The sequence below is a fragment of the Ostrinia nubilalis genome, chromosome 5 (genome assembly GCF_963855985.1).
Source record: "Ostrinia nubilalis chromosome 5, ilOstNubi1.1, whole genome shotgun sequence".
Classification (NCBI taxonomy): domain Eukaryota; kingdom Metazoa; phylum Arthropoda; class Insecta; order Lepidoptera; family Crambidae; genus Ostrinia; species Ostrinia nubilalis.
The window spans coordinates 13,278,003-13,300,817 of record NC_087092.1 but is presented as its reverse complement, the minus strand read 5'-3'; the positions used below and the strand labels follow the sequence as shown (position 1 = coordinate 13,300,817).

The window sequence follows — 22,815 nt, the reverse complement described above, 5'->3', positions numbered from 1 at the left end:
TGTTACCAACGCTGCGACATGAGAATTTTATTTATTAGTTTACGCACTTCGAGCTTATTGTTGTTTTTAAAAAGTGGCAGTCGTCCAGGGCTGATTGGAAATTGATTATATCCCAAATGGTTTATGGTCAATTAATTGATTTAGTGAAATGCGTAGTTGGCCTGCCGTCGAGAGGCACATGGTAGTGGACATCCGGCATTTGCATATAATGTATAGTGGCCTTAACGAGCAGAACTCTTAAAAGCGACTCGCGCCGCGCGACATCGTGAATCGCGGCCTGTAACAGGAGATGAACCTGTGTCCCCGTGAGACCGAGCCAACCTGGGTGACATCGGCTCGCGGTTTCGATCAGTCGCACAGTCTATTCAGATAAAAGGACTCGTGTTCCTACTCCTCTGGTTCACCATAGCATACTCTTTCATCCAATTCCTGTGAACAAGTGATTGTGAAAAATGGTAATTAGTATTTTTCAAACTTAGTGTTTTAAAAAAAAGCTGTTGTGGTGTTAATGAAGATGAAGCTTTAAAAGCTCTCGTGTGTTTGAAAGTTCAGTTTAGAGTGAACTAATCCTTTTTTATTTGTGGTTTACAGGAAGAACTTAACAAGGACCAAATTGCCAGTGAGTATTTTTTTAAATTTTGTTATTTGTATAACAACTTTATTTTTCTTACAAATTAGAGCTTTATGATGCCCGTAAAGTTATTTTTATTTCCAAGCCTTATTAGTTGACAATAACTAATCACTTTATTATTTCGGAACTCATTTGACCTTTTAGTTATTTGTGCAGTTAAACCTTTATAGGTCAGTGGATTACAATGACCATCTGATTATGAACTTTTTGGCTTTGAGTTATGGTTGCCAATCAATTGAATAAGTATTTAAAGCTAGCTTGTCCGTTGAAGGGTGCATGTTCTAGGTTTTATAATTTATAGATGTAGAATACCCCTTACTCACAGTTTATGTTGTAGCTAAACACTTTTCACCTTTGACATTTAACTAAAGTTAATTAAAAAAGTTTTACGCACGAAATAAATTACTTCATTCCAAGAAAACACTTGAAATCCCTGTGGTTTTGGAAACATTTTTAAAAAACAATTTCAGTTTCTATTTACGTACACAGTTACATATTCATAAGGCCATTTCACGGAATCTTATTACTTGTTTCTTTTAATAGAGATTTATTGAAGCAGTCGCTTGTTGAGTAAGAGTAATATTTTTCAGTAACTGCTTTCTAGTTACGAGTATTTTTATTACGCCTGGGCCACTAGAGGTGAATTATAATGACAGATGTTTGGCTCATTTTTACAAATTGTAGGTATGAACAATTAATAAAACAAATGAGTTTATTTAATAGAAAGCTAGATGCTTAAAGCTTGGGTTAAGGAAAACAATGAATACATTAGGTAGGTACCTACTTTATATGATAGGAAGCTATAAGCTAAAAGCTCGGGTCAAAGAAAAGTTGGCGTCGACTGTCAATTTGCGATTGTGTTACCTTGTTACTCATTTGAATTTAAAATTACTCAACAATATTCATAGTATTCTAATACTAAGTCACTAAATGGCATTTGGGTAAGCTTGCTGTTCAAGTAAAAACCGTCTAAAGCAATTTGTTTTTACAATAATCGGAGACTTTCAGTAGTGTTTAACAATTCAGTCTGTTAAATAAAGCTAGTTTGGTATTTCTTCATAATATTCGTTACAAAGGCTAAAACATCTTTTATAATATAACAAGTTGTTGCTTTAAGAGTTCATAAAATGTTTTTAGGACAGGTAATACAGTAACAGTAAAGATACAATGTAAGCGATATCTTAATAGCACTTTGTTTTATTTATTGTCTGATAAAAATATATAACGGCAGCTCATTGTGTCGTTATTTGGTATAATGTTGAGGCAATAGGGACCTAAAGGTCAAATGACCTACAAATTAAATTAAGTTCTTGTTTTAAGGGCAGTTTCAATTTACTGTGGTTTGTGGTCCTTTATATTTTAGAAATCAGACGAAATTACGTGCGTCCTCGGGACGATGAATATGAGTAAAAAATTACCTACCTACCAACATAGATTAAAAAAACATTATTTCACCATTCTTATTGTATCCTATACTAAATTAAAATCCATGTCCATACAAAGAAACCAATACTTCATTACCAATATTATGGTCGAAGAGTGAAAAAACATAAGTGTACTTATTTGAATTCTGGGAAATCAACTAAAAATATTTATGTCGGGACAGCGCGCAACGCTATCATTATTCTAATTAGAAAGCTTTGATCGATTGTATGTCAATATTAGGCCAATCACAGGATCTTATTACAAACTATTCCAAACTAAATAAACTTTTCTTGCAGTCTTGAAGAAGGCCTTCGAGGCGTTCGACCAGGAGAAGAAAGGCTGCATCGGCACCGTGATGGTGGGCACCATCCTCGGCATGCTGGGCCACCAGGTCTCCGACGAGACCCTGAAGGAGATCATCGATGAAGTTGACGTGGACGGTCAGTAGATATCTTATTACATAGGGCACTTGAAGGGTACAGGGGCAAAACAAGGAACGTCCCTAAAATTCAAGAGTATATTTTTGATGGCAATATTTATTTGAAATTATACAAAAAGCGTAAAAACAAGTAATAGTCATATGTATTGATATTAGTAGTTTATAATTTTAAGTGACACATAAGAATATTTTAAACTTTAATAAATTTAAATGTTCATTACATAACTTTTTGTTTTTGTGACATTTCTTGTTTTGCCCCTGTACCCTTCTATAGCTTGACCACTAGATCTATGCCGCTCCTGGCAGCATTTCTGGACATTTCTGGAGGTTTTATTTCACGTGCGGTTACGGACTCTTTCCACCTCTCGTTCTCACCGCTGCAACTCCAGGATAGCCAGGATCTACAGCTTGACCGCCAATAAAAACCCAACCAGTGACGGTCAAGCTTGTCCCGGGGGAAAGTTAAACTATCATTGGACGCGCAACGAAATTAATCAGAAGAACATAGGAGGAGTTTGAAGTTATGGACGACCTTACATTCGCGAAAATAAGTAACAGATTTTATCTTTGACATCTACGACTAAATTACAGAGAGAACCGTGCTTTCCGCAAACCGCATTTCGCTGCTGACTAAATACTAAAGCGGCACAGGTCTTGCGGTCAAGCTATAGATCGTTAAGTTTCTACCATTCAGATTCAGATGCCGAACTGTCGTGATCCCAATATTAGTTAGAATATTATAGGCAGCCTTTACATGGGAATCTTACTCTAATATTATTATGCGGACCTTGCTTGCTTTCTAGCCCACCAAACCCCAAGCGGTCGCTTAAGACCGCGTAACAATTGATTTCTGCTGTGTCTCAATTCGCAGGACTTGAAAGGCTTCCCTTCAATTCTAGCATTTCTAGCTAATAATGTATATTTGTAAACGGACATTCTAGCTAAATATATTTTAGTTTGTCACCGAAAGTCTTTATCGCGCATCTAGCTAATAAAAACATACTATAACCAACCGTTTTTATTCTTTCCATACCAGTTATATAAACTTAATGCAACAAATTACGCACAGTATTTTTATCTCTCAATAGCTCAATATTATCGCTCATTACTCTTTACTCGGCAATCGAATCGATACAATTTATCGCGTGTTATCGTGGCGTGGAGATAAACAATTCATCAGTTAATTTTACGTTCATTCTGGAATGCTGATGGCTATTTGCTGATACTGTTTATTCTATACTTTCGAGTAATATTACACTAAAGGCAATGTAATTAGGTGCCTTGACAAAATAAATTAAGAATGTATCTTAAAGAGCCTTAAAGAAATGTAGATTTTAGGATTATTTTGTGTTTCTAGACATACTCGTAGCATTAACTTTACACAAAATATTTACCTCTATTAAAGTTCAAAGTTATTAAATATAATATACAAATATAAAAGCTTTATGGATTACCGCTATGTAAAACTACAGTAAATTTTCCATACATCCCAATCAACAATGGATCAGAAAAAACTACTCTAAAAGCAAATTATCATGGATGTTCAATGTAGGCGCACAACGCAAAATAGTTGCTCGCAAAATTTTCTGCTCTCACACATTTGAAAACCAAGGTCGTATTTGGTAAGAAATAAAATAAAAATTCGTATACAAATTACTTTTTATATTCGTATACTAATTACATAGCTTTTTCACATGCGAATTTGAATGTTAATACCTATTTAAAATTATTAAATTATAAATGGACCATAGGAAGAGGTTTCTTAACGTCCATTTAATAGCAAAGTTAAAAGAGGTTGTTTAATTAAAGAATCATATCAATATTTCAGGTTCGGGAGAGCTGGAGTTCGAGGAGTTCGTAACCCTGGCTTCCAGGTTCATGGTTGAAGAAGATGCGGAAGCGATGCAGCAGGAACTTAAAGAGGCATTCCGGTTATACGATAAGGAAGGTAAATACATTGAACTCTACAAATTATCTACGAAGAAAGATTTTACCTAACTTATAAAATATTGTAACCTAAAAGTTACAGTATTTTTGCTGAAGTCGGTTAAAAAAGTAGTGATATTGTCTAATACTTAGTTTATAAATTATTCCAAGTTTAGAAAATACCCCGAAATAACTGATTTTATTGAGGGATAAATCAACGATAGTTTAAACTTCAGTATGTGGTGTGATGACAAAATAACGTTCACAATTTAAACAAAAATATAATTGCAATAGCTTTATTGGCATCAAGCCATTAATATTACTTGGGATTTTCCTTTTTTCGTTAACATAATTTCTACCGCTGAACACAGGCTTATGAAATGAATGTAGCTATTGTTTTTGTCTGGCCACGTATCAGAGGCGCCGTGGCTTAGTTGGTTAAAGCGCCTGTCTAGTAAACAGGAGATCGTGAGTTCGAATCTCGCCGGGGCCTCAATAGTTGTGTGTTTTTTTACATAGTCTGAGTTGTACCACCTAACTTTAACGGTAACTATGACGATAACCGGTGCTTTTTGTATGGAGTTTGACATATTTTTGACGTTTGTCAAAATTAAAGTAAGATGGTGCAACTCAGCCATACAATTTCTTATGACTCTATGTTGAAAATTTTTCTTACATGCAGTCGGCTGAGGGATTCTTGAGTGGTTATTTTAAAGCGGAAAGCAGAGGCGCCGTGGCTTAGTTGGTTAAAGCGCCTGTCTAGTAAACAGGAGATCGTGAGTTCGAATCTCGCCGGGGCCTTAAACAAGTACTGTGGGTACATTTTTTGCTCAAAATCCCCCTCTTTTGAATAGTTTGTAAGCGGTAAGTACCATTTTCCTATCATCATCATTTTGTAAAATAAAAAACATTATAGTACTTCAAACTATTTCCTAGTAAAAAAGAACACATCAACTGAGGCCCCGGCGAGATTCGAACTCACGATCTCCTGTTTACTAGACAGGCGCTTTAACCAACTAAGCCACGGCGCCTCTGGCGGCGGCGTCAAAAATAGCCACTTGTAAACGTTGCTCGGTCCACTGCATGCAAACTGCGGAATTATTTTAGACTTTAAAAACTCCCACACGATATTCGATAATCTTATTGTTACAAGATAATTAAAGCTAATGACTTTGTAGAGCACAAATACCTACATTCCCAAACTGATAAAATTATTATGAGTTTATACGACCAGTTATTCTTGAGATTCTATGCATTAGAATCAAAAATTTTTATAACAAAAAAATATTACAACTGTCCTAGAAACGCAAAAGGATATTTCAATATGTGTGATTTTACCCAACTCAATTCGCACTTATGATTCTCAAGGTCTAGGCAAATAAGCTTCTGAGTATTATAGACGCACAATTTTGAACCTAGAGCAAGAAAAGTTAAAGTTATATTTAAGAATTATAAATATTAGATTGTCATCAAAATTATGTACCTAAGCAAAGGAAGTTTTGGTATACAATTTACAAATTAATTTCCTTTCTTGGTAGTCACTATAATAAGTAATATGAACAAATTACATTTGGCACGGTCGAAGACTCTTCAAAGTAAACGCATAATCGTACATCAACAAATCATCACCGTAAATTGTTACGTAATAATGTATTATGAGTTAATATCTAATTGTATAAGGATGTCGTTACATAATATTACATTGTACAAGTACATTATTATATTAAAGCCTTGAGCCGTCAGCAGCACGCTTAAGGTTAAGCAGATTAATTTCACAAGGAATTAATCTGCTAAATATTAATATAGCTGAAAACGGTGCTTGTAATATAAATCAGTATTTGCTATTAACAAAGGTATCTTCCATATTACATCCATACTACAATAAACAATGATTTGACTGGTAGCGCATTTTCTTACATAACTTTTCAATTCCTATCATTGGAGGTCCGAAAATATTTCTCATACAATTTGATACCATAATGATCATTCTTCATAAAAAATTTAAAACCTACATATTTAAAAACATAATCATTGATATTCATAATATCACTAATCATACACTTAGTTTTTACTAATATTTGTTTTCATATATTTTTCTATACTAATGATCGAAACTCATAATCATTCGAATAAATAACTATAATATTCATAAATGTGATGTATCCTAATATTTGTTTTCATAACTTTATTACTCATAAGTGTATTTATCCATATTATTGAAAATCATGATGTCTATATTCGTATTAAATCGTATTTTAACATTAAATTAATTTGAAATGGTCCAAAACAGGCAATATTTTGTAAAACTAACGTGACAGAAACGAATCGCTGCAAAACCGACTCCACGTAGTCTTGTCTGCCCTACCCCTAGAGTGTAATTTAAAAGCCGGAGGCGCGGAGGGAGGGCAGCCCTCGCCCGCTGTAACGAGGCTCAGGCGCCCGGGCGAGCTGGAGCGGATGAGGTTGGTCGCCGAGGCGCCGAAGGCGCCGATGGCGATCCAAAAAGCCGAAGCTGCGGAAGCAAGCGTGGGCGCCTGAGCCTCGTTACGCAAGGGCGGAAGGGCTGCACATCCCGCAGCGCCGGAGACGAGGAGATACCAATGCATGCTGCATGCTTGCTTTCATGCTGCATGCTCTGCATGCTTATCTACTCTATTAAATTATATAGGATTTTTTAAAGATATGAGTATGTCTGTTATAAAGTAAATTAATCTGAACAACAACATTATGAGTTGAAGTATGTTCTTAGTAACAACATTATTAATTAAAACAATATGATCAATGAATGTTATGAAGAAAAAAGTACTGAAAATAAAAATTATGTATTTTAAACGGTTCTTGGTAGTGACAGTATTGATAAAAAAATTATGATTACTAACTGTTATGAGCTCCGATGGTAGTAATAAAAATGTATGAATAAAAAAAGTATGAAAAATAAAATTATGAAGAGAGATTATTATGAACAAAAATCGGTAGTAAGACAAAGAATAGGATATAGAATTTTATGTGAGCCAATATAGAAACGATTTGACTACATATTTGGCAGCAGAAATTTAAAATTGAATTCAATCTAATAATTGATCATTCTGTTAGGAAAACTAAAATAAAAGAAGGCAATAACAATGAATTATTATAGTATCGTTGTGTAAACTTAAGGTGTAGTGCTGTGGGTATAAAGATGACATAATACACATAGGTAGATGTACTATATTTGTAACTGGTCACAAATATTTCTAAAGTCGTTTAGAATAATTAGTGATTGCGACAGTGATAATTAGCGTCATTTATTAAAAGCATACCTTGGAGTATTTATAAAATGTGCATCAGGTGCATCAAGGCAAAACGTATTGCAAAATCGTGTTTGTTACCAGATAGCGTGGGAGGGTTATTATTCGAATGCACTCTATATTTCACTGGGAGAGTCAGATCTCTTTACTTTGAGGTATTTTCAGTGTTATTTATAGGATAAATTAGTATAGGATAAATGATATACTTTTACAATAATTATGATATTGATAATGTTTGATGTAGTAAAAATCTAATAAAAATGACAGTCAGTACATACTGCATCTATTTGGCTTGTAAAAGTATTAAAATATTCACTTATTAACTATTGTCATGTATTTTGTAAGTCTGATAGAATTCGATGTGACATAATAATAGAATGGTGGTACCTATAGTAGGGCCTTTAGTTTGGTTGGCTTTGTTGTGTCACAATGGCCAAATAACCAATTAAGAAGCTAATACTGTCCTGAAGTAGACTGAATCTATCTGAAAGAAAGTTACAACGCTATTTTCTCAGCTTTGACATATTTTATGTGAAATCAAACCATGACGACAAAGCATTATAAATGGTTTGTAATAAACCTTATTAACTACCTACATAAGAACGGAGTCCTGGATTTTTCTGTCCTCTTATACGCATCATCAGATCATTTAGTATCCACTGCAGGAGCAAGATCCTTTCTAATTTACTAGAGGCAAATTGATGATTTGGCCTACACTCCCCACACATGGCCAGACTGGTTGAGGAGGCAACTCCATTTATGCGCATATTTATTCATTTGTTTCTTTTCCCAGGTAACGGCTACATCACGACGGCTGTGCTTAGAGAGATCCTAAGGGAGCTGGATGACAAGATCAGCGCCGAGGAGCTCGACATGATGATTGAGGAGATTGACTCTGACGGCTCGGGAACCGTTGACTTTGATGGTAATTTTATTACTTTTGATCTAGTTTGCACTCACCCTGACATAGGTACGTGTCGTGTATATTGAGGGCATTAACACGGCTAATACGGCTTGGCTTGTCATAAAATTGGACAAGTAATTAATTTAACTACGGGCCAAAAAGCTGTCCTTTAGTGTACTTTATCCGTCCACCCACAAAGTGGACCGACGACATCATAAATTTTAGCATGAAGGCGTTGGCCGCAGGCCGCAGGCCGCTACCAACCGGTCAACATGGTAATCATTGGGGGAGGCTTATGTTTAGCATTAGACGTCCTATGGCTGAAATGATGATAATGAAGAGAACCATGCTATAATATAGATGGCAAAAATGGGTGTACCTAATAGAATCTACCTAATTGAGGCGCGGCCGCGCGCGTGTTTGTGTATGATAGGGCTGGATACTGCGGGTTTCTTTATTAAAACACAATCTTCAGATAACACACTTGTGTATTCGTGGGAGCCGAGACGAGAGAGAGAGAAAACATTGCCATTACACAAAAATTAAATTCCACAGCTTAGTGTTGCCATGCAACATACTGGGGCCCCAGGAAGGGCGAAAATATTTGATAGTTACACAACATTAATTTTACTATTAATTAGTAGGTAACTAAAGGTAAGTTAGACTTATAATACTCATCACAGTACACATTTTGTACAATACATAATGTAATTTGTTACATCTTGTAAGTAATCATAAGATATTATGCACATGTAACTAAATTAACAGTAGGTTCATTAATTAGTCTTAACTTCTAAAATTAAGTGATAACATTTTACAGATTATCATCTATTGGCAAGAGACACACTTTATGTATGCCACGAACATGAGTTTTCTTATTAGATGTCATTACTTCTACTGCTCTAACTTTTGTGTCATGCCCAGGGAAAACATTTATAATTCTAGCCATAGGCCATGACATTGAAGGAGTGTTATCATCTTTTAAAATTACTAAACTTCCTACTTTTACATCATTGCAATCTGTTCTCCATTTTGGCCTATTTTGCAATACATTAAGATACTTCTTATGCCAAGTTTTCCAAAACATTTGTTTTAAATTAGTACATAATTGCCAAAATTTTAATTTATTTCGCGGAACGACAACATTCTGTTCCGGATACATAGTTAGAGGAGAGCCAATAATGAAATGTCCTGGTGACAAATAACAAAAATCATCAGGATCTGATGACAGAGGTAGAAGGGGTCTCGAGTTGAGTATTGCTTCTATCTCTGTTAACACAGTACTAAGTTGCTCATAGGTAAGTACAGTTTTTTGCAGAACTCTTTTTAGGTGATATTTTGTGCTTTTAACTGCAGCTTCCCATAGTCCCCCGAAGGTAGGTGAGTAAGCGGGGATAAACTTAAAAGCAATACCGCGTTGTGTTGCGAAATGATGTACTTCTGCTTGGTGACTCTGGGAAGTGTGCAATTTGTAAAGCTCAGCTAGATGGGACCGTGCACATTTAAAAGTACTAGCATTGTCGCAGTGAATTTCGGCGGGCAATCCTCTTCGTGATATCAGCCTTCTTAAGCAAGCGAGAAAGGTTTCAGTGGTTAGATCTGAGGCCAATTCCAAGTGGACGGCCTTCGTCGTAAAACAGACGAACACGCAGATGTAACCTTTACCAACTACAGATCGTCTCACTCGCGATAGCTTGACATCAATAGGCCCGGCGAAATCCACTCCGACCTTCTCAAAGGGACGGCTGGTCGCAGTGACGCGAGCAGCTGGCAAGGACCCCATCAGCTGTTTGGCCACAGTGGCTTTTTGTCTGAAACATGTAATACACTTATGAGTTATCTTCTTAATTTCCATTAAGCCGTTTACAATCCAATACCTTTGGTTTAAATGCGCAAGTAAAAGCCTAGGCCCTGCGTGCAGTAACCTTTCGTGTTCACTTCGTATAAGCAAGTTAGTGACAATAGAACTTTTCGGTAATATTATGGGATGTTTTTGTGCGTAAGCGATATCTGCGTGATGAAGCCTACCACCCACACGTAAAAGCCCTTGGTCGTCGATATGGGGGTGCAGATTAGCTAAATTTCCCTTAACATTCTTGCCATTGCGCAATAAATTTAATTCAGTTTGAAAATAGGTATGTTGTTCGTACTTTATTAATAGCATTAACGCATTGTTAAGTTCTTGTGCACTTAAAAATGATGCATTTAATTTTTGTTTATTTTTATTTAAATTATTTAAAAATCTCAAGATATAAGCTAACAACCTAGTCATTTTATGTATATCTGAGCAATCATGCAAACGCTGAAATATAAATGCAAGCTGATCGAAATCGTCACACACAACGTTACAGGAGAAGGCTGAGCAGAGTTTCACTTCAGGTAAGTCGACAGGTAGACCCGTATAGCAAGAGGAAAAGTCAAGCTTGCTAGTTTGAAGAAATTGAGAACCATGCCACCACAAATCACACCCTAGCAATTCACCTGGCTTGGTTCCGCGACTTACAAGATCCGCAGGATTGTCAGCTGACTTCACATACAGCCAGTCCCATTGATCGCAGGTTTGGCGAATGGCAATTACTCTGTTTGCAACATATGCTTTGAGCATTGTTGGATCGGTACTAAGCCATGCAAGGACTATTTTAGAATCGGTAAATAAGTAAACATTACTAATTTTAATTTTTGTTTTAAGAACATCATAAACTTTAAAAATTAACTTTGAAAGTATGAGTGCAGCATTTAGCTCTAACTTTGGCACAGTCATACCTTTCTTTTGTATAGGATTGATGCGCGACTTCGAGCAGAGTAATTGCACATTCACAGTACCTGTGGGGCTGGACCAGCGAAGGTATACGCAGCAGCCGTAGCCAGTCGTACTGGATGCGTCTGCGAATCCGATTAATTCAGCTGTGTCAACGTCTGAAATGCTTAAATTTCTTTGTAATAAAATTGGTTTCATTGCAGCTAAGTCAGCTGTAAAAGATTGCCACTCCTGACACACCTCAGGTTGGGGACTGTCATTCCACTCTAATTTTTGCAGCCAAAGTTTTTGCATTATAGACTTGGCTGAGACAATAATAGGACTAACAAAACCCATTGGATCATAGAATTTGCCTATATAACTCAAAATAGTTCTCTTAGTGATTTTGTTTGAATCAAATGGCTGTGGTGAAGATATTATGAAGTGATCATGCTTCACATTTACTGTAAGACCTAAAGCCTTCATATTAAAGTTGTCTTTTTGCAAATCAAGACTATCAAAATGCAAGTCATTGATTGGTATATCAGATAGAACTTGACTGTCATTGGAGCTCCATTTGTGAGTTTCAAAACTACCTAGTGACAGTAATCTACGCAATTCGTCACGTGCCGCAAACACAGTTTCGAGATCATTGTGAGAAAATAAAATATCATCACAATACACATTATTTTTAATTATGGATGAGGCTAGAGGAAATTCGTCCCTATATCTATTTGCTAGCTCATCTAAACAGCGAGTGGCAATGTATGTACTGCTTTTCAACCCGTACGTTACAGTATCTAATCGAATGCATTGCACTGACTCGGTGGGATCGTCCCTCCATAGTATATTCTGAAGAGAAGTGTATTCCGGATCTACTTTTATATTGCGAAACATGCGCTTGATGTCAGCAGTGAAAGTATAATCACCTAATCGAAATAACAATATTATGTCAAATAATTCTCTTTGAACTACAGGCCCATTTAATAGTAAGTCATTTAATGATACTTTATTGCTTGACTTCATAGATCCATCAAACACAGTTCTGAGTTTAGTAGTTTTACTATTGTCATTTATTACCGCATGATGTGGCAGAAAATAAACAGGTTGTTTCATCAAATCATAACTTTCAATGTCTATGTAGTGACCATGATTTAGTGCTAAGTATTCATGAATGAAATTTTTGTATAGCATGAATAACTCAGGATTTGCATGTAGCCTTTTTTCTAAATTATAGAACCGTTTGAGAGCCAAATGAAAAGATTCGCCAAGGACGTCATTAATTTGAGGTAAAGGTAACTTTAAAGGTAATGCAACTTGAAATCTACTGTCTTTCAACTGAACGGACTCTTTAAATATTTCCTCACACTGTTCATGCTCAGAAGAATGCTCAGGATATACTTCTGGGACCTTTTCAGTACTCCAAAAGTTAGCAATAGTGTCACTCAACCCTAACTCACATTTGAGAACAACTTTGTGGCATTGTTTAGGTAATTGAAAAGGAGAGACAGTACCTGCAATAATGTTTCCAAAGTGGGTATTGGTTATGAATAGCTTAGCTGAATTATCCTTTGTGGCAGTTGACGAGTAGTTGCTGCTTTGTTGCTCACGAGCCAGAGACCCAGTAGACTCAGGCGCTTGCGTGGGCAACGCCGTCAGCTCGCGAGGTGCCCCTCCTTGGCTCGGTATGAGCACCTGGAAAAATATGTCAGCTGCCATTAGCATGTGAATGTCACTTGGTTCACTGAACTGCTCATCGGCTAAAGTTAAGTTGGGAGGTATTTTAAAATCATTTAATTCAATCTTGTTTTGAGGCAATTTACATGTTATCTGGTCAACTACATGACAATTTACATTTATTTTAAATGGACTTTTCAAAGAGTAGACTTCTAATGGAATGCAATATTTAGTGTAACTTTTTGCATTAGAAACTCCAATGATTTTGGTGTTAGTTTGCTTAGGGGTGTAACCTAAGAGGTTGACCACATGAGAGGTAACAAATGAAACTTGCGAGCCACTGTCCAGCAAAGCTTTGACATGAAGCTCTGTGCCATCCTTCGCCACTAATTTAACTCTTGCTGTGGGAAGAAGTACATTGTTATTAGATATATTGTTGCCTGTTAAAGAAACAGGGGGTGCGGGGGCAGCTTGATCGCTGTGCAACAGTGTGTTGTGAGGTTTCTTGCACACTGAGCACCTAAAATGGAACCTGCATTTTCCCTGATGCGCACCAAGACAAATATTGCACAGTTTATTAATGCTTACAAATTGCATTCGTTCTTGTGTAGGTGAAAGTTTAAACTTTTTGCAAGTGTATAACTTGTGATTGCACTTACAGTATCCGCATGCTGCTGTAGTCATGTGAGTCACCACCACCTTGTTGTTGTTGCTGGAAGTGTGACCCTGCTCAGTATTCTCCAGCGCCATTGCTTGCTTCTCGATGAATAGCAAGAAATCTTCAAGTTTGGGCTCCATTTCCATACAGCGCCCAAGTTGGTACGCCTTTGCCGTTGAGTTATCTAGTTTGCGGATTAAAATACTTAAAAGAATTGCGTCCCAGTAAATGACATTAGGGTCAATGTTTTTAATAGCAGCTATTTGCTGACGGACTACACATACAAATTCTCTAAGATTTGTGGCAGAAGGCCTTGGAATTGATTTCAAATCTAATAATTGCGATACATGTTCTGCAGTGATTCGGTATTTATTTTCGTACCTCTTGCTGAGAAGGCCCAGAGCTACATTGTAGCTATCTGCAGTAATAGGCAGATTTTTGATGAGGTCGAAGGCCTCATCACGCAAATACGAACGCAAGTAATAAAACTTTTGAATCTCGTCTAAGGTATTGTCATTGTGAATCATGGAAGTGAAGATATTAATAAAAGGAACGTATTCCGTAAACTTACCATTGAAAGTTTGGATTGTAACTGGCGGTAACTTAGTTAAATTATGGTGAGGTGACTTGGAGGCTTGCATGGAGGAAGTTGACATCTTTTTTTTAATTTCTGAGTCTAGCTTTGTTAGAATAGCGAAATAGTTGCTTTCAGTTATTTCGACGTTTTCGCTGTCATTTTCATCCAAGTACAATATCTCTTGGTTGAGCTTTTCGTACGCTGCGAAAGATGTTTCAAGTCTGACACGTTTTGCTTCTAAGATTTCGATTGAATGTGAAGATAAATCTTGTTCACAAACTTGTAGCAATCTTGTGATCGTACCTTTTAGGTAACCTCGCGAAGCAATTTTCTGTTTTAATCCTTCCTCCATGTTTAAACTTCCTTTTCACCACAATGGATAAACTTCTCACACAAATTCACGCTTATAACTATGCTTAACTTAAAATAGTTACGTCAATTACAATAATTTAACCGCTTACAAAAGGGCGAAACACAAAATGGCGGAAATGGCAAAATTGGCGAATGAACTGAGATTGAAGGTGTTGCACGTAGCGTTGGTCGTCACGTGGTGCGGCAGATGAACGAATGTTGAACGAAGGGTGAACGAATGTGTTGCACGAAGTTCTTGCCGTCCTGCTTGCACTCGGTCTCGTTGCAAGTTTTGCGTCCTTTTCTTTCTTCGGCGATGGTCGACACCACAATCGGCACGAATCGGGTTTGCGGTTACAGCGCCACCTGGTTGCGATTTGTTGCGTGCTGCTTGATTGGATGCTGAGCGAATTGCGACCCAAACGACGAATGAACGAAAATGGCGTCCTTGTTGTGCTTCCCAAATTGCGAATACTTGCGTTTCTTCCAAGTGGTTTCTGGTCAACCCACAGATCTTCATAAATATCTCGAAGGACCATGAGGCGCGGCCGCGCGCGTATTTGTGTATGATAGGGCTGGATACTGCGGGTTTCTTTATTAAAACACAATCTTCAGATAACACACTTGTGTATTCGTGGGAGCCGAGACGAGAGAGAGAGAAAACATTGCCATTACACAAAAATTAAATTCCACAGCTTAGTGTTGCCATGCAACACTAATCAAAATAACATGATTTAGGGGAGATATTTTGCTTTCTGTAACAACCTTACTTAGTTACATCATAGTTTACAATTACATCATGCGACACTATAATAGCGTACGAGTATAATAATTATGAGTAAATAGTGACTGACTTCTTATTCCGTTGTCTAAGAACTGTAAAAATTGAACCCAATAACAATTTAAATATTTTACTTTGAATGATTATTAATAAAAGTAGATTCAATATTTACACTTAACGAAATTTATTACATTAGCGTGGGCTTTCAAGCTGTTTGTTTGAAATAATAATGTTTAATTAGGTGTCTGTATTACACCCACGTCATTTATGTAAATGCTCCGCTTTGTGAACGGTTACAGAATAAATATTTAAGGCATAAAATGTTTTTGTCCGCGTCTGTTATATTTTCACAATATTTATTAAGGTTATTTATGCTACTAGCTTCACCCGCGTAAATTTAGTTTGTGATAGATCATCAGAAATTATAGCCTATATGTTATTCTGGGTTATAAACAATAACACTGTAAAGTTTCATCAAAATCCGTTCAGTAGCTTTTGCGTGAAAGAGTAACAAACATCCTGACATCCAGACATCCAAACTTTCGCATATAAAATATTAGTAAGAAAGTAGGATATAATATTAGTAGGATTTCATAAACAGAACTGTAAATATTTCAGACATAACGTGGTCGTATCCGCGTCTGTTATACATATTTTCATAATAAGGTGTCTATTGTATTTTTGTGCGAAATGTTGAACATATTTTATAGACGTATACAACATATACCACAAGGTGGACCGACAACCTTACAAAGGTCGCAGGATGGCGCTGGATGCAAGCCGCTACCAACCGGTCCTTATGGAAGTCATTGAGGGAGACCTATGTTCAGCAGTGAACGTCCTAGAACTGAAATGATGATGATGATGATGAAACGTGTACAATTTAATGTAACTTCGATGGGTATTATAGAGTTTTGTTTTTTGTTCCCAGAATTTATGGAGGTCATGACAGGCGGTGACGACTAACTTCAACCAACATCCATCACCTTATCCAAAAGAACCATCCAAACCCCACAGATGTGGTCGTAATGTTATGTTAAAAATTAAGTTATTGTTAATTTATTGTTAAGCTATTTTTAATAAACCAACATTTTTCATAAGTAACACAGCTTTGTTAATGTTTTCTTATTCCGTATTTATGTAAGATATTTTGCTTGACACCTTGGCAAGTGGTGAGAAGCGCCATAAGACACAAATGATTGGAAATAAATATAAATAAAAGCAGCAGGTATACTATGAGATACATAAACAGTTTCCTTTACTACTTTATTTTCTAGTGTTACGATAATTATGTTCAGTCAAATGGCGACTAAAGAGTATTTCGTTAAAAGCGTCATGTAAAACATTCAGTAAATTATTATGACAAATGCTGAAGACTGTGGAAGTGGTAAATGCAACTTTGTAAATAAGGCTAACAACAAACGTGGATACAGCTAAAATATATCCTCTAAATTAATAACACTCTAGCATAGCTCTATAATGCACAATTTCTTTATTATACAGGGCGATTGGTAATTAGTGGCGAAACCGATAACGGGAGGTAGTCTAGGGTTATTCTGACAGATATCACTATGAGACCTACCGTCCTTATTTAATTCTTTCCAAGATATTCCTACTTAAAGAGTGTAACCGAAAATTAGCAATAAGTCCTAAAAAATATGTGATTTTGGCCTACTTTGTTTTATTTTGCAACAAAGATAATTCTAAATAAGTTAATTCTAGATTTAGTTACTTTGAAAATAATGTTTTGCATAGTTTGTGTGAAATAGCTCACAGTACTTAAAGAATGCTGTGGCATCGTCTGTACATAGCCTTACTACTGGCAGTCATACCGATTCTTCCAGCGTTTACTACCGAGCTATTTCCACGACATGTGCTCGAGAAATTATAACGCGTTTGCGAATGAGCTATAAATATTGCGAATGCAATTTTACGTCACAGAACGGTTGTAAGATGTCTTAGAAATGCAACTGTATTAGAGCAGACGGGATGTCTGTGACTTTGCTTGTGTCTCGGACATTTTAAGATGGAATTCAATACTCATCCAGACTGTTTTAAATAGTTTGAAATTACTAATTGACATTGTATCTCACTGCAGACCTGTTTTGCTGCTTGTTACTGAGTATTTTTATAATTGTTATTGAACTGTTTCTGAAAAAACATAAATTGATTTGTCCTATCTAAAATTAGATTTAGTTTCCAAAGTATCGACAATTTTAAATTTCACTGTTGCAGAGCTTAGCAGCAGAAAACGAAAAAGTTTTATTAATACAAAAACTTAAGTTCAAAGATATACTACTAGGAATCTTTTATTAATAGCTTGTCATAAACAAAAGACAAACTAATCAGATAAATGTATACAAACTTTTTAAATGAAAATTAGCCGATTTTTCGTGAAATCCTATTAAGCATTTTCAGAGAAACCCTCTTTCATCGTGGGCACACTGTGCTTAACCGTTAAAAGCTCAAATTAGTGAACGTTTCTGCGAACTGGTATGTTTAAATGAGAACTGTATAATTTCGGATCCTTCGAATCCCGGAAGCTTGCATACATTATTCGCTAGGAAGATGGATGGTGGAGCGACGTACTCGTAGTTCTATTTTGTTTCACTGCAAACCATTTGCAAAGCTAGATAGAAGTAAGGCAAAGAACATAATGATGGATCATGGCATATTTTCGTTATCCGGGGTTTATTTTTTTAAATATTTTAATGGTCAGTTCACTGACTCTACCCAAGTACAAGATCTAGTATGCAAAAACGATAGACGAACACAGTTAACTAAATGAAGAAAGGAATATCAATGAATTTAATGATACGAGATATCGCAAATACATTGAGTAACCTGTCAGTATTTCTCAGAAAGGACAGTGCCAATCGATGTATGGAAGTTGGACCAAGTGCTGCCCAGACTGAAACTATAGTGCATTTTGTTCCTCAGGCCAATACTAATTTGTAAACTGGAGCGCACTGAAATCTATCCCTGGAGTTAAGAGAAAAAAAGAGTTTTGTTTTGAATTATTTACATACAAAATATCATCGATGTATACCTACTAGGCATAAGATTTCGCGATTTTGGCATTAAATAACACTCGCTATGTTGAACTTAACCATACTGCATCCGTACACCTTACTTTAGTACGACTTCGACATTATTTATAAGCGATCAAGCGCTGTTTCAGTAGTTTAGTTAATTGACCGAAATCAATTATTTCCAAAATGGAGCAAGAAGTTTTAGCTTACAATAACTTTAATAATCTATTCTAATACACCAATAAATTGATTTTTCGTAAGGATAGAGAACTAAAAATTCTTGCATCATTTTGAAAATAATGATTTCTCTCAACTAACCAAACTATTGCAACAGCGTTAGATCGCTTATAAAGAATGTCTAATGCCCGTTTTCACCATCAATCCCTAATTTTAAAGCGACCTTTATGAAATATTAGGTAATACCTAACAGGAATTTCGTTTTCACCAACACATAAGGGACACCTTAGGCCTTATGGGATCACTTTAAAACAGGAGCCCGATTTTCGGCCGCCTAAGTGGTAGGTGACAGTTATATTGTCATAATCACGCCTATTCGGCAAAATGGAAACTGAATGAAATGATTTTTTTGAAGCTTTTTATGCAATTGAGACAGTGGAAATACTTTTTCACTCAAGTTTATTCAGGCGGCCACATAATACATAGAGTGAGACAGGATTACATACGGTATAGATAGTAGGTATTGGTCACTCATAACTTATCTCATAACCAAGCTATATTTCTGGCTTCGTTTGTAGTCCCTAGAGCCCTAACAATACATTATAATTAGATATAATAAAAATTTGATAGGAAGGAGGACTGCACTAAGGCTTTCTTGGCCTCAGTGGGGGTAAATGAAACACAACGCGGACGGTTGATATCTGGTTTATTACTGTTATGCTATTGCTTTGTATACAAGATTTACACAATTCAATGTGTCCAGTCCAATGTGCCGTCGGTGTACAGTGCCTACGCTGCACGTTGAGGGTTCATGGGCCAGTCGGCTAGCACGTAGGTCGCGGTCGATGCTGACGTGCTCGTACAGTATCCTTGTGGGCAAGTAAAATTATAACCAATTTATCTTTTTCCTTGAGGGAAAAATTTTGCTTCATTTCTTTTTTCCATTGTCGTTTGTACCGTTAAATCGCACAAAACTACACACAGAACTCAACAAAATATCTATCAAAATCAATATGTACATTTTTATCATAGAGAAAAGTAATACATAGGAAATAGAGAACCCTCTCTGTCAAATTTTTGAGCCTACTAATTGACAGCCTGGTGTTAAATTCCCTGTACTTAACCTACGTACGTAACGCTCACATACATACATAGTACACGCACACATACATACATAAAGTCCACGCACACATACACACAGTTCACGCACACATAGGCCCTCATAACCTTCAAAGAATTATTGTTTTTATGATGTACAATGTAGAATTTTTTCAAATCCATTATTTTGAAAATAATATTTATCTTTATGGTGTACGTATTGTATTATTTTCAAAACAATGGATTTGGAAAAATTCTACATTGCACATGGAAATGCAAATAAGTAAACAAAAACTTTTGAATTTAATAATTTTACTTTATTTATGAACACACATAATATTGTACACCAATAGCGTCTTCTCGCAAAGTTTTCAACAACACTAAAAAAGCATTTGCACATTGAGAAAACTCAGATCACTTGTGAACATAACAGAAAGTTTCTTCGCGATTCACGAAGGAACGAACAAAACTCCGATGAACCAGAACAGCAGCAGGTACGAAGGAATGAACTTGAATTTGACTCGACGACTCTTCAATACTATAATAGGGCCACAGAAAACTTAAATAATGGCTAAGAAAACAAGAATTCATTTAACATAACAAAAACAACACCGGCCATTTTGGAGGAAAAACAAAGTTGCCATATGTTAAATAGTAATTTCTACTACTCTATTATGTAAATTATAACAAAAATGTCAATGTTCAGTTTTAAATTAAAACAAATTAATTTCATTTAAAAAAAGATTTCACATTGTAATTAACAATATTCTCAAATATATTTTAATTAAGAAAAAAATGAAAATATGAAGGAAACAGGAGCAGCGACATCTAGAGCGTTTTAGGGTAGTTAAAAAGTATTTGAATTTATTCACCGATGTCGCTGTTTGGAAGCAAGTTTCACTTCGATGACCGTTGTATGGAAGTTTCCACACCCTGATTTTTATTTTCATTTATTGTGGTGCGCAGCTGTCATCTTGACATTTACTTTTTTTAAGGCAAAGAAATTACATTATGCACCCAAACCACAGATTACATAATAGCCCAAATATCTTTTTTGTCTTTAATTATAACTCAAAAATATAAAAAGACATCAGTTTTGGTCAATTATTTCTTAGTTTTACTTTTATTTCATTTGTTTCTGTGAAATACGTAAGATATTCCCAATAAAATATTTTATCGGAAAGTACCGGTTTTAAAACGTCACTAGGCGCACGAAGAAACGCCACCTGACAAAAGAGTCCCTACTTAGGTTTACTATAGCATGGTGAAAACGAACTTAGGTTAGTGGGCAGTTTAGGCGATCGTTTAACCAAAGTGATATTTAGTTAGCAAACGCTTAAGGGATTGATGGTGAAAACGGGCATAAGTCGCACTAAAGTAAGGTGTACGGATGCAGTATGGTTAAGTTCAACATAGCGAGTGTTATTTAATGCCAAAATCACGAAATCTTATGCGTAGTACGTATATATCGATGATATTTTGTATGTAAATAATTCAAAACAAAACTCTATTTTTCTCTTAACTCCAGGGATAGATTTCAGTGCGCTTCGGTTTACACATTACTATTGGCCTGAGGAACAAAAGCACTATGGGTTGATTCTGGGCAGCACTTGGTCCAGACCCTGGCACTATCCTTTAGAATATGTACAATAAATTTTAATTTTGATACCGATATAATTCAAATGTCTGTCAAAGTTCTGTTTTCAGCATTCTAATAGAACCAGAAAAGATAGCGTTTAAGACATGGACCTATAAAAAAAGTCGGACGGATTCTCATCAACAAAATACTGTGACATTAGGATACACCAGCTTGCCTGTACGTACAGGCCGGCACGCACACATTCACACCCTGACGCACCACTTCGAGTGCAAACTTCACACAGTTGACACATTTAGACGGCGAAAAAACAACACGAATACGACATGTCTTGTGTGATGAAATTGTGTAAAAACCGTTCTGTTCGAACAAACAAAAATTAAGGAATCACATTTCACAGGTAAAATAATAATCCAATCACTTATTTCCCGACATTTAAATATTGAAATTAATTGAAATCAAATGTCATTCACTCGAAAAAATAATACGTCAAAGACCAGTGTTCTCAGTTATTTACGTGGGACAATTACCCGAAATATGGGAAATTAATAATAATTTTAGGACTTTTTAGTTATTTATTACGCATACTATAGAAATAAAATAATTTATCATAATAATTGTGTTTTAATGGGATATATTTTCATAGGCAGATTTGATCCTTCCCAAAAATGTGGAACTGCGAAATTCAAATTTTCTTACATTGATTGCAAGTCAGTGTCAGGTTGTATGTTAAAATCTATCAGAGATAATAATAATTATGTTGATGATGTATAAGATTATGATTATAATATACACACGATTCGTAATTTGTAACTGCGTGAACCATTTTTGATCAACATTATGTACATACCCTGACACTGATTTGCAAACAATGTAAGAAAATTTGAACATTGAAAATTTCGCGCCTGCCTCAACGCATTCACCTTTCATCCTTTTCAAATTCTGTCTACATTTCCAAGTAACATATGCCGATCTATGTTTTTCTTAAAATAAATGGGTAAAATGTTTTGGCTAACATGGCATCCCTAAATTCACTCACACAATAGACAGACGTCAAAATTTTGCGTCACAGTTTTGTTGTAGCGCGAGTTCCGTCCGCCTTTTTTTATAGGTCCATGGTTTAAGAGTCACTTTTTAAAATCATCATCATAAATTCAACGAAACACACGTAACGGAGACAGTCCGATCTGAGATAGTGCGGATTTATTTCCGTACGCATAATAATCGTTTCTGTGTGTTGACCCACCTCTTTTGGACCGCCGCCAGTGTGCACCGGCCCTAAAGTACGTCTGTGACATCACTTGGCATTCGGTCTCGAGAAAGCCATTACAACGAATGATAGTATGTCTCAAAAATATGCTCAGTATCCATCCATTATAGATGACCCACGCTGAACTGTCCCACCAAACTCAATGACAGGGGGGCGCTACCATCGTTCAACTATATGGTTTCCAACATGGCAAAAATCGGAACCAGCGATCCGGTATAGACGGTGGCGCCCCGCTGTCAATGTCATGC

The 22,815-nt window shown here is 36.1% G+C and overlaps 2 protein-coding genes and 3 non-coding genes across 5 annotated transcripts; 3 read left to right on the top strand and 2 right to left on the bottom strand.

Moving 5' to 3' along the window:
* The first annotated feature begins 236 nt into the window (after nucleotides 1-236).
* Nucleotides 237-16,497, top strand: LOC135072279 (troponin C, isoallergen Bla g 6.0101). Its single transcript, XM_063966219.1, has 6 exons — nucleotides 237-455; nucleotides 592-619; nucleotides 2,353-2,496; nucleotides 4,324-4,443; nucleotides 8,502-8,633; nucleotides 16,325-16,497. Exons 1-6 carry the CDS (start codon nucleotides 453-455, stop codon nucleotides 16,357-16,359), a joined length of 462 nt encoding a protein of 153 aa, XP_063822289.1. The 5' UTR covers nucleotides 237-452; the 3' UTR covers nucleotides 16,360-16,497.
* On the top strand, nucleotides 4,841-4,914 carry Trnat-agu (transfer RNA threonine (anticodon AGU)). The gene has a single exon. It is a non-coding gene; the product is annotated as a tRNA-Thr (tRNA).
* On the top strand, nucleotides 5,149-5,222 carry Trnat-agu (transfer RNA threonine (anticodon AGU)). Its single transcript has one exon. It is a non-coding gene; the product is annotated as a tRNA-Thr (tRNA).
* Trnat-agu (transfer RNA threonine (anticodon AGU)) lies at nucleotides 5,379-5,452 on the bottom strand. The gene has a single exon. It is a non-coding gene; the product is annotated as a tRNA-Thr (tRNA).
* On the bottom strand, nucleotides 9,083-15,315 carry LOC135071968 (uncharacterized). The gene is made up of 3 exons (XM_063965874.1): nucleotides 14,256-15,315; nucleotides 13,686-13,868; nucleotides 9,083-13,044 (listed from the first exon to the last, which is right to left on the bottom strand). Exons 1-3 carry the CDS (start codon nucleotides 14,611-14,613, stop codon nucleotides 12,980-12,982), a joined length of 606 nt encoding a protein of 201 aa, XP_063821944.1. The 5' UTR covers nucleotides 14,614-15,315; the 3' UTR covers nucleotides 9,083-12,979.
* Nucleotides 16,498-22,815: the final 6,318 nt, after the last annotated feature.